The 15,122-nt window shown below is 49.7% G+C and overlaps 1 protein-coding gene across 1 annotated transcript in view; it reads right to left on the bottom strand.

The window, feature by feature from the left end:
- The window catches only part of B4GALT1 (beta-1,4-galactosyltransferase 1), a 49,997-nt gene that overhangs the window by 19,381 nt on the left and 15,494 nt on the right, over positions 1-15,122 (bottom strand). The window contains exon 2 of the mRNA XM_004428363.3: positions 3,504-3,739. Coding sequence (XP_004428420.2) covers positions 3,504-3,739 — 236 coding nt within the window. The remainder of the gene's footprint in view (positions 1-3,503; positions 3,740-15,122) is intronic.

Raw genomic sequence — 15,122 nt, forward strand, 5'->3', positions numbered from 1 at the left:
TGAGAGGCTCTAATGATGTCTGTTTGCTCAACAAATGGTACACAAAGGTCAAAGCCGGATGCTACGAACTCCCTTTTTTCCTCTTCAGAGCATAACTATGAAATAGAGGTCACGGGACTCTCCTGAATTGGAAACGTGGCATGCTCCCAATGTTTCACCTTCCGCCTCTTTCTTTTTGAGGCTTACGTTTCCTATCATCACTTTATTACATCTTCTTTATAGCTATCAAACAGATAATATTCTTTACCAGAAAGGTAGGGCAGATTTTGACTTGGTCATCTGGAAGCCACACCATATTTTCCCAAAACAACTCATCAGGGTAGAGCTGGGGCAGAAGAAACAAGATTAGCCGGAGGAGAGGGAGACGAAGAGGAAAGATTCTCCTGAGGTGGAAAAGATGAAGAGGCAAAAAGACACTGATTAGAGGGTGGGGGAGATGATACTGACAAGACTAGAGGAAAAAAAGACATAAATATGTTTGAAAAACTAAAAAAAAAATTGTTTCCGACGCTAAGTTGCAAGTGGGAAAAGACAGGAGAGGGAGGAAGAATGGGAGGTTTTCAGCATCCTAGGGAGAATAATGAGGTGGGGTTGCCACCATTATTATTCTCATAATCCTAGGGGCTGCCGGCTTCCCCCAAAGTGTGATTCATAGAGCAGTCATTGCTTGAGATGGTTCTTGGAAAGCAGTTCTCCAGTCAGACTAGCTCAGGAAACCCCACGTGGCATGCTGAGTACTTCTGGGGGCTGTAATGTGCGTGCACTAGAACCCTGAAGGCTCTGCAGGAATGCGACCTGCCTCACATCATTCAATCCAGCATTCCTCAAAGGCACATGGCCTCAGATCTCCATCTTGGAAAGCACACTTTGGGAGAAGCCCCAACTCAGGCAGTGCCCAGTGTGAGCCAGCACAGCGGTGCCGCTGATCGAACTCGGCTTGTTTAGTTTCTCCGCCAGCTTGGACTGGGGCAGACAGGAGCATATAGCTGGTATAGGACATTCAGAAATGTGTTGTTTTGGCCGGCTCCGTGGCTTGGCGGTTAAGTGCGCGCGCTCTGATGCTGGCGTCCCGGGTTCGGATCCCGGGCGCGCCCTGGGGCACCACTTCTCCGTCCAACGCGAGGCCGAGTCCCACGTACAGCAACTAGAAGGATGTGAACCTATGACATGCAACTATCTACTGGGGCTTTGGGGGGAAAAAAATGAATAAATAAAATCTTTAAAAAAAAAAAAAAAAAAAGAAATGTGTTGTTTCAAACCTGGGGATTATCTATATAAATTGCGTCACAGGAATTTAAGATGGTGGTTAAATTTCACTGGTCCAATATTTGTTTTGACTTTATCATTGAACAGGGAAGTCTTACAATCACCTAAAATATAACACACCTGTACATTAGCTTCTTCCCCTCTAGTCTTCCCTAACCACAGTCACCTAAATTCAAAAACGTGGCATCATCACTAACTCTTTTACCCTCTTTACCCAAGTATATATTTTAATCTAATTTATATGCCATCCAGACCACAGCTGTCTATCTTCTGCTCAGGCAGAGTTGCGGGAGGCCGTCAGTGGCCTTGATGAATAAGATCTGACAACACTGTGTCTACAGTGTATCACTCACCCACTGGGTAATAACTGTCAAGGAAAGAAAGGAGATGAAGCTGGCACGGCTTGCTCTTAGTAATCCCTGCTGGCTCCTGGTGATGGCAGCTTCCTCTTCCAGGCGCCACTGCCATTGCTTTAATAATGGGCTCCTGGATCTGGCCATGATCAAAATGTGCTCACCGGCATCAGACAAGTGTTCGTTGATGAGGGGGCTTTTCTTAAACAAATACTTGTTGGATTGAAGTGGCCTGGATTCTGCAGGGCATTTACCTGTTCTCTCTCACATTCTCCAACATTCTTCTAAGATGAGCCACAACCGCCTCGCTGTCTTGCTTGCAGGTCTTCTCAGGGCCCTGGTCCATGCCTCATGTGGCCAACAGACTCAAACAGCCTTGAGGGGTTTGCCCACCACCTGCTCTCCCACCTTGTGCTTCAGTCCCCTTGTAACAGGGCTGTTCTGCTCTTTCCCATCTGACAGACTCAGCTCCCGCATCTGGCCCTATAAGCTCTGCTGCTTTCCCGCCCCAATGGTCATCTCACACTCTAGGAACATGCAAGGCTCCTTCCTGCCTTGAAGTCCCTGTTCACCGGCCCCAGCTGAGAGGCTCATGTCTCCCTCCTGCCTTTAGAACCTAGTTTACATCCTGGTACCTCCAGGCCATTGCTCTCTCCTTCCTCTGAGCTTCCAAAACATTTGGCAGCCACCATCCAATCACATGCTATTTGGGATTGTAACTGCTCCCTAGAAGGGTCCCACTTGCCATAAGTGGGGATGGAAGCATCAGGACAGGGAGAATGGGATCTTACACTTCTTTAGAATCTCTCTGCAGCAACTGGTGCGGCAGTACACCACAGCAGTCCTCAGAAATGCTCGGTGGACACACTGCTGCTTCCAGCTTCCCTTCTGGTCCAAGGGGAGGCATGCAAAGTCCCTCAACTTTGATGGAAACTGTCAACTACCAACAATCTTACTACCTCAAGCAGATCCAGAGTTTATCTTGAAATGAAATAGACACTGGGCCTTTTAGAAATGGACATACTGTCTCTTCAGATGAATTTCAATGAAATTTGGTATATAGATAAGTTAGATGTGTTATTGCACCTATAAGGTTACAGTCTAAAGATACGAATTAAAGTATTCGGGATAAACTTGAAATACCAAAGTTATACTTTTGGAAAAACAACAACACTTCTCAAACAGACTGGAAATAACCAAAGTTATTTCCAAGAAACTGCCTCTTAGATCAATCTGATTCTCCAGGTGATGGTGATGAAGGCCGACATGTCTTCGACATTAGTGTCCTAAGTAGGGCTAAGCCCAACACACACAAGGATCAGACACACAGGGAGAAGCTCTCTTTTCTCAGACCTGGCTCAGTCCACATGATGCTCAGCAGTGGATGAATCAGACTTCCCCAGACATTTTGCTGGGGGCTGGCATTCAGGCCAGAACCAAGGGCGTGTTCCCGCAGGTGCCCCAGAAGCTGCAGTTAGACTGGAAGAGTTCCAAGTTACCTAAAAGTCTGACACCTAAATGAGTGTTTTTATTTTTTAAAAGGAAAATACACAGCTGCCCAAAGACAGGAAATGATTGGTGCTTTGTTTGGGGAGAATTAGGGTTTTCATTTTTCTCTCAATTTTGCTGGAAGCCTACTTCCAAAAACCAAAACAAACAAGCAAAACACCCCAGCAATTTCCCTTGCCTAAAAGAGTTGACAGCAACAAGTGAGCACCTTGTATGGCATTTAGCTCATCTGCACTGCATAAGATAAGGAGGGTGGTGGTGGTGGGGTTGTGAAATGCTAAATGTCGAGAAAATCACTTCCTTTCCCTCATCCCTCATTTTTCACATATTTGCAAACACACATGCCCTTCCTCACTCCATCTTCCCCGACCTCACCTGGTTGATAACGTAGATGCCATAGTCCAACTGCTGACGCTGAAGGATCGGGTGCAAGTAATAGAGCCAGTACTTGAGGTGTTCCTGCCGGTTGCGGAATGGAATAACGATGGCCACCTTGTGAGGAGAGACACAGTCCTTGGGGGTGTGGCGGCCGCCCACCTTCACCTCCGGGTTCTCTTCTGCCACACGCTTCAGGTCCACAGCCACGTTAAACTCGATCAGCATGGGGCCAACTAGAGAGACGGAGGAAGGAGACGTTAGCCCGACACAGAACTTGCCCGGCCACAGGCCACAGCCACAAGAGACATCTCGTCCTGGCAGGCAGTGGGGCAGTGGAAAAGGCACTCACGTCCAGCACTAGCATGGCCAATCATCCCAGGAAACCCCTCACTGCCGGGCAAACGTGGACGGCTGGGCACCCTACGAAGCACTCATCTGCCCAGGACACACACTCGTCTATGTTTCTCAGCTGTTAAATGGAAATGGGGTAATTCCTGCTCAGACTCCCGACAGGCTGTTGTAAGGATCAGAGAGCAGGGAGGAGAAAGCACTTTCTCAGAATCCCGAGGTTGACCTAGTCCCGCCACCTCCCGGCTGTGGGCTCGCTGTGTGTGTGTGTGTGTGTGTGTGTGTGTGTGTGTGTGTGTGTGTAAATCACCCTCAAACCAGAAGGTAGCCCGGCTGTGGGCTCGCTGTGTGTGTGTGTGTGTGTGTGTGTGTGTGTGTGTGTAAATCAGCCTCAAACCAGAAGGTAGCCAGGAGTGGCCTGAGGACTCCATGTCTCAGGAAGGGACTTGATACACAGATAAAAGACACTTGCCAGAGGGACTGGAGGAAACGAGACCCCAGAGAAGGAAGAGCTGGAAAGAACATCAAAGAAGAATACTTAGTATAAGTAGGGGATGAAGTACTAACAAAGGGGATGAAGAAGGGAGGAAAAGTCAGGGATGATGCCCAAGTTTCTGGCCTAGAAGCACATGGCTCCAGATGAGAGGAATTAGTTAGCAAGAGAGCTCTTAGCTTAGAAGAAAAATTGATGAAAGCTTTGAGTTAGTTGCAGGTGAGAAGCAGAAGGAAAGGCAGAGGTCAAGATCCAGATTCGGTCATGGAAGTCCTTGTCTTCGCAGTAGAAGCTGGTGGAGCTGAGAAGGCCAACTCCTGCAAGGCTAGGACCACCCTTGCGCAGCACAAGTGGTGAGGGCAGGAGAAAGATGACTGGCCCGGGACACACAGGGAATTGGGGACAGAGACAAGACTCGAACCCGGGCTCTCAGTACTCCCTGTAGGCCAGACTTTCTCAAAGTGAGTTCCAGGAAACACCAATCCCAGCGAGACGCCTAATGGAAGAACATGTCCCCTGCTGAAGTCAGGGTGGGAACTCTGCATACTAAATCCTGCTTCTGGAAAGTGACGACCAAAGGTGCTGAGAAGCTGTGCAGTCAAGAAACTCCTTTCACTTTGTTTAACCCACCATTTCCCACGCTTCTTTGGCCAGAGAACCATTTATCAGGGAGCACACTTTGGGAACTGTTACTCTAATGTAACCAGCCTCACCTGTGAAGCAAACTAGCCACGAGAACAAAGGGAAGAACCCACAGAACAGAGGTGGGAACACAGACCACAAACTCAGGGCAAGTTGATCTGAAACACGCTGGTGAGAACCACCCGGGGCCCAGTGTGCAGCACTCTGTTGCCATGTTCATCAATACTATGTGGCTCTCAAGCACCCCTGTCCCCAGAGATCACTCACCCTCCTGAAATGAGACAGCCTGAGAAAAGGAAGCTGTGACATTCATCAGCAGTTGTGGACTTGCCATGTAATCTTCCTCTCCCCATCTGGGTACCCCCAGGACTCCTCACATCTTCCCTCCCTCTGACGCTGACCCAGTTCTGTCATCACGGGACCTGTTCCCATTCATTTATTTTCTTCTGAGACACAGCTCTGATCACATTACTTTCCTGCTAAAAACCTCTGATGGCTCTAAGGCTGTGTGGCCTTCAACAAGGTAAGGCCAAACCTCTTAGCTTGGCAACCAGGCCCTTCAGGCTCAGTTCTACCTGCCCCCATCCCTGTAAACCAGGCCCACGTCCACACGTTTCCCTTTGCCGGAAACGCCTTTCCCTCTGCCCTCTACCATGCACTTTTGCACTGAGAGAGAGGCCAGAATCTTAAAATCAAAGCCCCAGCTTGGCTTGTCCTTTACCTGCTCTCCTCACTACCACAGAGCCTGGGACCGAAAGCAGACCCCAAGGGCTCCAGAAGCCCTGGTCCCTCAGGGACCAGGCCTCACAGATCAGTCCCTGACACGACTCTCTGCTGACCCAGCTCTAACCTCCCAAGGGCCCATAGGTGAGTAGGTACTGTGCTCCAGGACTAAGTAAAGGGTCACCCTAAACCAGTTTTCCCCAAACCTATCATCAGAATCTCCTGAGACAATTGGAAAAATATGGAATCTCAGGCCCCTGCCTTAGAGAGTCTGCCCAGGCAGATCTTGTGAAGGACCCAGGTAACTAACCAGGTGATTCTTTCTGGGCAAGCTGGGCAGTGGGGAGCTGGACCTGCCATCCTCACAAGCCTTGGGGCTTTCACGGAGGTAGCCTGTCCCTACAAGGCCCCCCAGGCCTGGGCTGCTCGACTCCCCAACCCTGGGAAAAGCTTGCGGGAGGCCCTGCTGCACAGCACCTTGTGAAAAACTGAACAGACCCGTCACTGGGCTCTTCTCAGTTCAAAGGGCCCCACAACATCTGCAGCCCCCCAGCCCTGCCCCACCCTTGGTTCTGAAGATGCTGCTAAACATAACTCCATTTTCAGGAACGCAAGAGGCATCTGCACTGTCATCACCCTACCAACTTGCTCACACCTTCTGAAACCAACCCAGAAGACAGGAATTCACACTTGGTCTGCCTAGCCACCCCCCCGGAGCAGACACCTGCAGGCTGGAAAGCATCTTAGTTTTGCCCGTTCAAGTGTTCCAGAAAGGTGGTCCCGAGGTACAGTTTCCTGGGCAGGAGAAAGGATGCCTGAGCCCTGCTTTAGCTCTACCAGCAACTTGCTGGATGACCTCTGGACAAGTACCATCTGCTCTCAGGATGCTGGTTTCCCATTTGTCAATTGCAGGGACTGGACCTCAATCTGCCCCTAATGAACTGTTATTCAACTCCTCCACGCCCACACCACCACCTATGGCCAAACCTGCTTCTCCTCCAGGGTTCCCTCAGCAACTGATACCACTGTCCACCCAATTACAGGAGCTCATAAGCTGAGTGGCCCATCTTCTGTTCCCCCTCCCCTTCCCCCAACCTCAGCACACACTCACACATACTCACACACAGGAGGCGTCAACAGCATATGACAATCCATGAGAGCCTACTCAAGCACCAAATCAGAGTCTTTTCCGAAGTGTTTGTTTAATGCAAACTATTCCTGCATATGTATCAAGGCCATTTTCAATTTCTTTCTTTTTTTTTACTGAGGAAGATTCATCCTGAGCTAACATCCGTTGCCAATCTTCCTCTGTTTTTGCTTGAGGAAGATTAGCCCTGAGCTAACGTCTGTGCCAATCTTCCTCTATTTTTATATAGGTCACCACCACAGCATGGCATGGTGAGTGGTACAGATCCACACCTGGGATCCAAACCCACAAACCTGGGCCGCCGAAGAAGAGCACGCTGAACTTAACCACTACGCCATGGGGCTGGCCCCTCAATTTGTTTCAATCAATACTTTCTGGGCACCTACTGTGTGCCAAGCTGTGTGCCAGGTCCAGGGAGGTGGAGGGGTGGAGAGGAGGTGATGGGATGGACAAGACAGTTCCTGACCTCAAGGATCTCCTGCTGAGCATGTGGTAGAACCTAAGTGAACCTGGCTGAACCTTGAACCTTGAAGCTGATTCAAGGCTAGCCAAGGCACTTGATCCTCCAATGGCTCCCTGCAGAGCTTCATCACTGAACAGCCTCTTCTCACTCTCCTGCTCCTCTCTGCACCCCTCTCACAACCCCCAATCCTGCCCTCCTTGCCCAATCTGGCAATTCTTTCCCCACCTTCTCTCTTTGAAGCCTCCACAGCTCTGAGAATCCTGCGGCTCACACCTCTGAGAACGGACAGTGCTCGGCAGGCAGCGGCAGCTCCAGACCTGGAGCCAAATGCCTTCTTGGGTCCAGTGCCAGCCAGGAGGCCCCCCTGGGTGCCCTGCACATCTTCTGCCACACTGAGGCTACACGCCTGGCTCTGTCACAATGAGAAAGTCCAAAGAGCTGGGACTCCAGGAGGGCAGTGACCAGCTCTGCCCAGAACCACACAGACCTGCTACCAGGTCTCAGAACCACTCCCCGGGGCCTCAGGGAGAGGCGAGGGGAGGAAGCAGAGGGCTGAGGGCTTCGTGACAGTCCTCAGGTCAAGCCAAGGCTCCCTTGCTGTGCGGCGCATGGCGTGTGCTACCACAGGCCCTCGGCCCCGCTGTGCTGCCTTGTGTGTTTTCTTGGCTCTAGGAGCTGGGAAGCAGGGTTACGTAAGCAGATGAGCAGATGTGAGCCTGTCCTCGGCTCCCCCAGCTAAAGCCCCGCCACGTGGGCCTCTCGGCTGGGAGTCCAGGTCACGGCCTTGCGTGTAAGTCACTCAATAACTTCAATGTGTGAACTCAACTCAGACAAATTCCACCACTCCACTGCCGGGCATGGCAAACCCAAACACACACATTCCCCTCCATCACAGCCCTGCTAATCTAGAGCCCGCCCAGCATGGACTCCCTGCCTCACTTTCCTGCTGGCTGAACCGCCAGTTCAGTCCTCCAGCCTCAGCAAAACAGGCTGGAACATCTAGTCACTGCTTCCCAACGGATGGGCCAGTGATCAAGACATGACCCGTTGCCTGATGCTGGGTTGTGACGATGTTTCACCAGCCTGAGACAAAATGGTAAAAGTCAACAATGCACGTTATTCTTCACTGAGCTGAATGTAATCAATGTATCAGAATGCCCTGCTTCCAAGATTAAGTGCTTCTTACTCTTTCAATGTTGAAATGTCCTTTCTTTTATGAAATGATCACGGTGGAGTTCAACTGATTTTTTTTTTTATTTAATTCTTTAAAAATCCTTATTTGGCAGCCAAGGGTCAGGCCCTTGAGCTTCTTTTGAAAATTTCCTGGGCAATGAAATTCAAACATTGGGGAACTGTGGGACTAGGCAGTGCCCAGAGCTTTCTGGTCCTATAAGTTGGGATGCTAGGATGTCCCGGCCTGGCCTCAGTCCTGACAGTACATGGCACAGGGGCACTGTCTTCAAATTATCTCCCCCCAAACTGCCGTGTTGTCCCACAGGCTTATGTGGCTGGGCCATCTGTCTCTGTACCAATCTTCCAAAGCCCAGACATGCACTGCAAGCTGAGCCAGGCTTGGGAATGACAGCTGTGTGCAGTGGCCCCTCGAACTCACGGTGCCCTTACAGCCCCTCAGACTAGAAATGAGAAGCACCACCTCCCACACGGGGCTCATCCCAAACCTTCTCTCCATCCTGCAGGGAGGAGAAGCTCTCTAGAGTTCTCCAAGGACTTCATAATCACCAATCCGACAGCTGCCTGGCCTCGGCTCAAACATCACCTCCCGTAGGAAGCCTTCTGGGACCACGCAAGGTTGGCTCTTCCTCTTCCTCCACCTCCCTGAAGTCCTCACAGCAGCACATCCATTCAAACATGCACCCAGCTGGCACACACCACGTGCCAGCCGGTGTCAGGCGCGTGCAGGGGGGCTGGGTTAAGAGGAGGTCTCTGCCCCCGGTGAAGAAGAAGGTCAGCCAAGCAAACGATGATGGTGAGTGTGACAGAGGTGAGCACGGTGGAAATGGCGCAAAGGAAGGGGAGTCGACTCCGGGCCAGAGAAGAGAGTCAAGGAAGGCTTTGCAGAGAAGCAGCTGCCTCAGCGGGTCCCCTCAGCTCCTCTCCAGGAGCTCAGCGCACAGTTGAGAGTATCCACCGGCTGCCGTGCACACGGAGTCCACCAATAAACCTTAGCTGAGCGGATGGCACACAGCTATGCTCCCTGCCTCCCTGCCACTCATGCGAGCAACAAAGAGGATTTTGATAAACCTTGAGGAAACCTGATGAAAGAGCATGGGACAGAGGGCCACCAGAAGGGATTTCTCAAGTCCCATGTTAACCATTTCTGAGTTTTAAGACTAACTCACAAAGGCTTCAAAGGGACCGGAAATGATTTATTTCTTAAACCAGATATTCATGCTATTTTTCTTTATACCTTTGGGTATACCTTTAGAATTGAACAATAACTATTTTAAAATATAACCCAAGGACAAGACACGTGACCCCTCCTTCGTCCCTTTCCCAAGAAGGAAGTGTCCTCCAGAATAAAGATTTCAAAACATACAACTCAAGGACCAGAAAATAGGAATAATCTATTCCTAATATTGACTTGACGTTGTCTCCGGCACACTGCACAGAACGCAATTTCAATACCCTCTGCTCTTTCTGCCAACTCACCATCCGAGCTGCTAGTACCGCCCGGGGAGAGAAACGCTTCTTCAACAGGAAGCAGAGCTCATCTGTGGTCTCAGAACCCCGCATTTGGGGGCCTTGAGAAAAACAAAGTATTTGCTGAAAAAATAAAGGAGCCTGCCCGAAGAGGTCTGCAGAGCAGAGCCCAGGTGGCCACGGGGAAACTGGACTAATTGGGCACAGTGGGCTGAGTGTTTCTCCATCCATCTCTGTGCTCAGTAGCAGCCCTGCCTCGTGCCTGAACTGCCACACTTCGTAGGTCTTCCAAAATACGACCAGAAAGTGACCTGATCAGCAACGAACCATCCACCTCAGTGGATCTGCCCTTTCTTGTGCCCTGCTCTCTCCCCAGTTAAATTCCCACCCAACCTTCAAACAAAGGCCAGGCACTCTCAATGGCTACTGCACTGGCTTTCAAAGTGCCAGTGAGGTTTCCATCTACTGCAGAGGTTCTCAAACCGTGCATTGCATGAAGAATCGCCCAGGGAAGCACGTAAAACTGCAGATTCCTGGGCACTACTCACCAGAGCTTCTGATTTGGTCAGTCTGGGGCTGGGGCCCATGACTCTGCATTTTAACAATCACTCTAGGTAACTTGAATGCAGGTCCCTGGACGGTATTTTGAGAAAGGCTGTTTTACAGGTTCACTCACTAACCACCACCTCCTTCCTACCCCCATGAAGCTCTTTCAGAGTGAGGTACCAAGAAAAACAACTCACACTCAGGAACGACTGTGTATTTCTGCACTCCAATGACGTAGATCATGTCACAGAACGTGTTTCACTTTTGGATTTTGCAAAGAGACAGATATAATAACTCTGATGGGCCCCACGGTCTGAATATCCACATTTCAACTCCTCCCTAGTCTTAACTTTTTAAGTTACATTTTCTCTTTCTCTTGTTTTAATTTATTTATATCAGTCCTTTTTATGGGGTGTATTCCTATAATTTACCTCAAAACCTTTGTGAAGTAAATAAGTTAACAATCCTTCAAAGTTCCAACTTGGGACTTCAAAGCTTTCCCCAAGTCCCTGGGGCCAACCAGTCCCTGCTCCCACTGCCCACGACACCCTTTACGAAACCACATCACAAGCTTCACAAGCCTACATTCGAGCCCTCCGGCGTGAGGGTGCCAGTCTATCCACCTGCTTCCTCCTGAGACTCTCATGGCCTCGAGGGCAGGGGGTGTGTCCTACTCCTTTCTGTACTGGGACGGTTTCTGGCAGAGCAGGATCCACGAACGTGTGCTGACCCCCACAGCACTCCTTCAACTACGAGTTAAGAAGCTGAGCTGAGAGAGCAGAAAACCATCTTGTTTTAGATGCTTAGGAATCTAGACCATTGTCCCAATGACGCATCTACAACTAAGGCGACCAAGGGCAAAAACACTCTCCTTTCTGGACTCCAAAGATGCCTTTTGTTTCCAGCATAGCACCTGATTCGTGACTTACAGGCACATTTTCACTCTCAGTTTTAAACTAAGCTTTCTACCAGCTCTCGGCCTATAATTTGAGACTCTGAGGCAGTAGACAGCCCACCCTCCTGATGAAAATGTTGCATTTCCTCATCTAAACCTTACACTGCCACATCAAACAGGCTCTGCATCAAATACCACTTGTTCCTTGAGAGAATAACCCCAAAGCTCAAAGTCAGATATGGGCTGTGAGATCACCAGAAGAGCCTTGGGTGGTACTCAGTCCAGGATCCTGCTACCATGGGTACCGAGTCCTAACCCTAAGGAAGCAGAGCCAAGGTCAGACTCCACCATCTCAAAGGGGCAGGATCCATTTCGAACCAACACCCTGAAGAATCCTGCACATCAGGGCTGGAGGGAACCTGAGAATCATGTCAGCCCCAGGGTTACACACGAGGGAAACCGAAGGCCGGAGAGATGGACAGACTTCCTCAAGGACACTCCTGGATTGGCAAAAATTCCGTCCTTATCGTCCCCTTATTAATCCTTTAGGGTTCTGATGTTCATGGATGCATCTACACAGGGGACAGGAGATCGCAGCACCCAGACCCCTCTACTCTCCCTGCTGTGCCCTGGGGCATCTGTCTCAGAATCCTTCTCAACCTCAGGTTCCAGGGAGCCACCAACAGATCCGAGGTGGCTTAAAGGTGAGTCTTATTTGACATGGCTAATTAAATCCCTTTTCAAGCATATTTCTAAACCACATGGTCACGGCTCCCGAATTCAGTGGGGCAGCAGGAGCAAGGAGAGAACATGGGGAGACCTCCGGGAGACCTCAGAACTGGGGGCAAGACAGTACACTTCTGTCCTGGGCTGACCCAAGGAGAAGGTTTCCACCAGCAGCGAAACCACAGAGATGCAAGGCTCTGGGGTCAAGAAGCAGTGCCCGGGACCACAGGCTTTTACAGCTCACTAAACAGGCTTCCCAGTGTTTGTCCTCTGGGGGAAAGTCGTCCCAGGAGGAATTTCTGCTTTGCTTGGTCCTGGCCCAAAGGCAGATTTCCTCCTCACCCGGCCCTTCTCCCCACTGGCTTCCCTCCCTCTCTCCCTCCCTCCCTCCCTCCCTCCACCGGAATTTGCGGAAACTGCCTGCCCACAGTTATCACTACCAGGAAAGGCTTGGGCAGCCAACTTGCCTGGAAATTCTGCGTTAGCCCCAGGAAGATCTTGCTGCATCTCTCTCCTGTAGAATTGGAACACTTCTGGAAGGGACGCTTTGAGCTTCTCAGAAAGGATCAGAATGATACAGGCCTGGTGTTCTGTTCTAAGACTTTCCCCTGCAGGCTGAGGCAGCCTCCCTGCCTCCTCTAGGCCCTCCACTCCCAGCCTGGAGTCAGCCACCAGCAGCGAGCTCAGGGCCTGCCCCTTGAGAACTCCACGCCCAGGATGGCAGGAGCCACATTTACCTCGATTCCTCTCTGATTACTTCCCCCTCCTCAGGATGCTGGCGGGGACCACTTTGCTCTCACCTTCTTAGGCCATTTGTTAGAAGAAATGTAGATATCTGACACATGGTTCTATGGGAACCAAATGCAATTTCTAGGGGAAGTAACACGGTAGGAAGGGTCACAGACTCGGGTTCAAATCCCTGCTCCACCTCTGAAAAGCCATAAGAGTTTCATAACCTCTGAACTCAGTGACAGCACAGTGCCTAACACACACTAGGCCTACAACGTATATTTGCTGAATAAATGTCTGACTAGTACTTGCCTGTGGGCCTTATACTCTAAGAGGCAAAGTCATTCTTAATAGAATTCAATAGAGGCCAAGAGGTCATAAAGACAGACTGTTGAGGACAAGCAGCTGAGTTCAGCTATATCAGCACACCTCAAATGGGGAGGAACGAAGGGTATTAACCGAGTTATAGAAAGAAAAAAGTACTGGCGAGAGACTGCACAAATAAAAGGAAAAAAAGAAGTCTTCCGTTCAAACAAAAGATAGCATGGGCAAAGTGAACAGACAGATGAGAGATTCAGGGAAGGCACCTGCAGTGTCTGGGTCCAGCATTAGTATCCAGGACGTATAAGGAAATCCTGCAGACTCTTAAGAAAAACATAAGAACTCCAGTGAAAAAACAGCCGAAGGATTATTAGGAATAAGCAATTTACCAAAGAAGAATCACAAAGGCCATCAGGCATATGAAGAGATGCTCCAGCTCATTTGTCATCAGAGAAAAGCAAGTTAAAACAAGAGCTAGCCTAGCACATCTATTCATTTGGCAGAAAACAGGAGGCTGGTCAACGCCAAGGATTTGTGGAGGCACAGAGCCGCTCATGCTCCGCTGGTGAAGGCAAACGGGAGCAGGCATTCTGGAGCGGTATCTGGCACTCCCGAATCAACATAAACACACACACACAGGTCCATAAGGACATGTAGAGGCTGTTCCTTCCAGCAGTATCCGTGAAGGCAGTGCGGGAGACTCTCTTTAAGGGAGAGAGAAAATTGGGATGAACACCACGGACACTCGATGCACACACAGCATCGTGGATGGACCTTAAAGACAAGGGTGAGCACCCAGAGCCCAGTTTCTGGTTTCGAAATACCATTCTCTACTAAAAAGAGAAGTGGCTGATTCCAGAGCAGACTCAGAGAACAAACAAGAGGAGCCTGGAACTTCTTGCCGCGCCTAAAAGGAAGGAAATACTCAAAGAATGATGGGATATGTCAAAAAGGACATAGGAAAGGGACCTCATCGGCCAAATTCAGGACAGTCTAAGCATCAAAAATAAATAGTGCTGGGGCCAGCCTGGTGGCATAGTGGTTAGGTTCGCCCACTCTGCTTTGTCGGCTTGGGGTTCTCAGGTTCAGATCCCAGGCACGGACCTACACACCACTCATCAAGCCATGCTGTGGCGGTGTCCCAAATACAACATGGAGAAGGACTGGCACAGATGTTAGCTCAGGGACAATCTTCCTCAAGCAAAAAGAGGAGGATTGGCAACAGATGTTAGCTCAGGGCTAATCTTCCTCACCAAAAAATCAAAATAAAAAAATTAAATAGTGCTAAGTAAAGAATTATGAGCTTTTTTTTTTTTTTTTTTTGGTGAGGAAGATCAGCCCTGAGCTAACATCCATGCCAATCCTCCTCTTTTTGCTGAGGAAGACCGGCCCTGAGCTAACACCTATTGCCAATCCTCCTCGTTTTTTTCCCCTTTTTCTCCGCAAAGCCACAGTAGATAGCTGTATGTCATAGTTGCACATCCCGCTAGTTGCTGTATGTGGGACGCGGCCTCAGCATGGCCAGACAAGCGGTGCGTCGTTGCACGCCCGGGATCCAAACCCAGGCCGCCAGTAGCGGAGCGTGCGCACTTAACCACTAAGCCATAGGGCTGGCCCCATGAGTTATTGAATAAAGTAAGAATCCATAACTCTGCACTGACATATGAATTAATAGGAGAAAAGGGAAAATACTTCCTTACAGGAAAATGCCAACTAATAAATGTAGAAGGAATGATGGAATTAGATCACCAACCACTATAATAACTGATTCAGGCAAGAATCATCAATAGGTGCTAAAAACCAGTCAATGAAAGTTTGAGGAATAACAGGATATTTACATAATTCAAAGTAAATGCTTATATTTTAATTAAAAAGGATAAAATAGTAAACTTGATAATGGAGAAACGGCAGACACCACCATA

Source organism: Ceratotherium simum, chromosome 20, assembly GCF_057802395.1.
Source record: "Ceratotherium simum simum isolate JZ-2026a chromosome 20, ASM5780239v1, whole genome shotgun sequence".
NCBI lineage: Eukaryota > Metazoa > Chordata > Mammalia > Perissodactyla > Rhinocerotidae > Ceratotherium > Ceratotherium simum.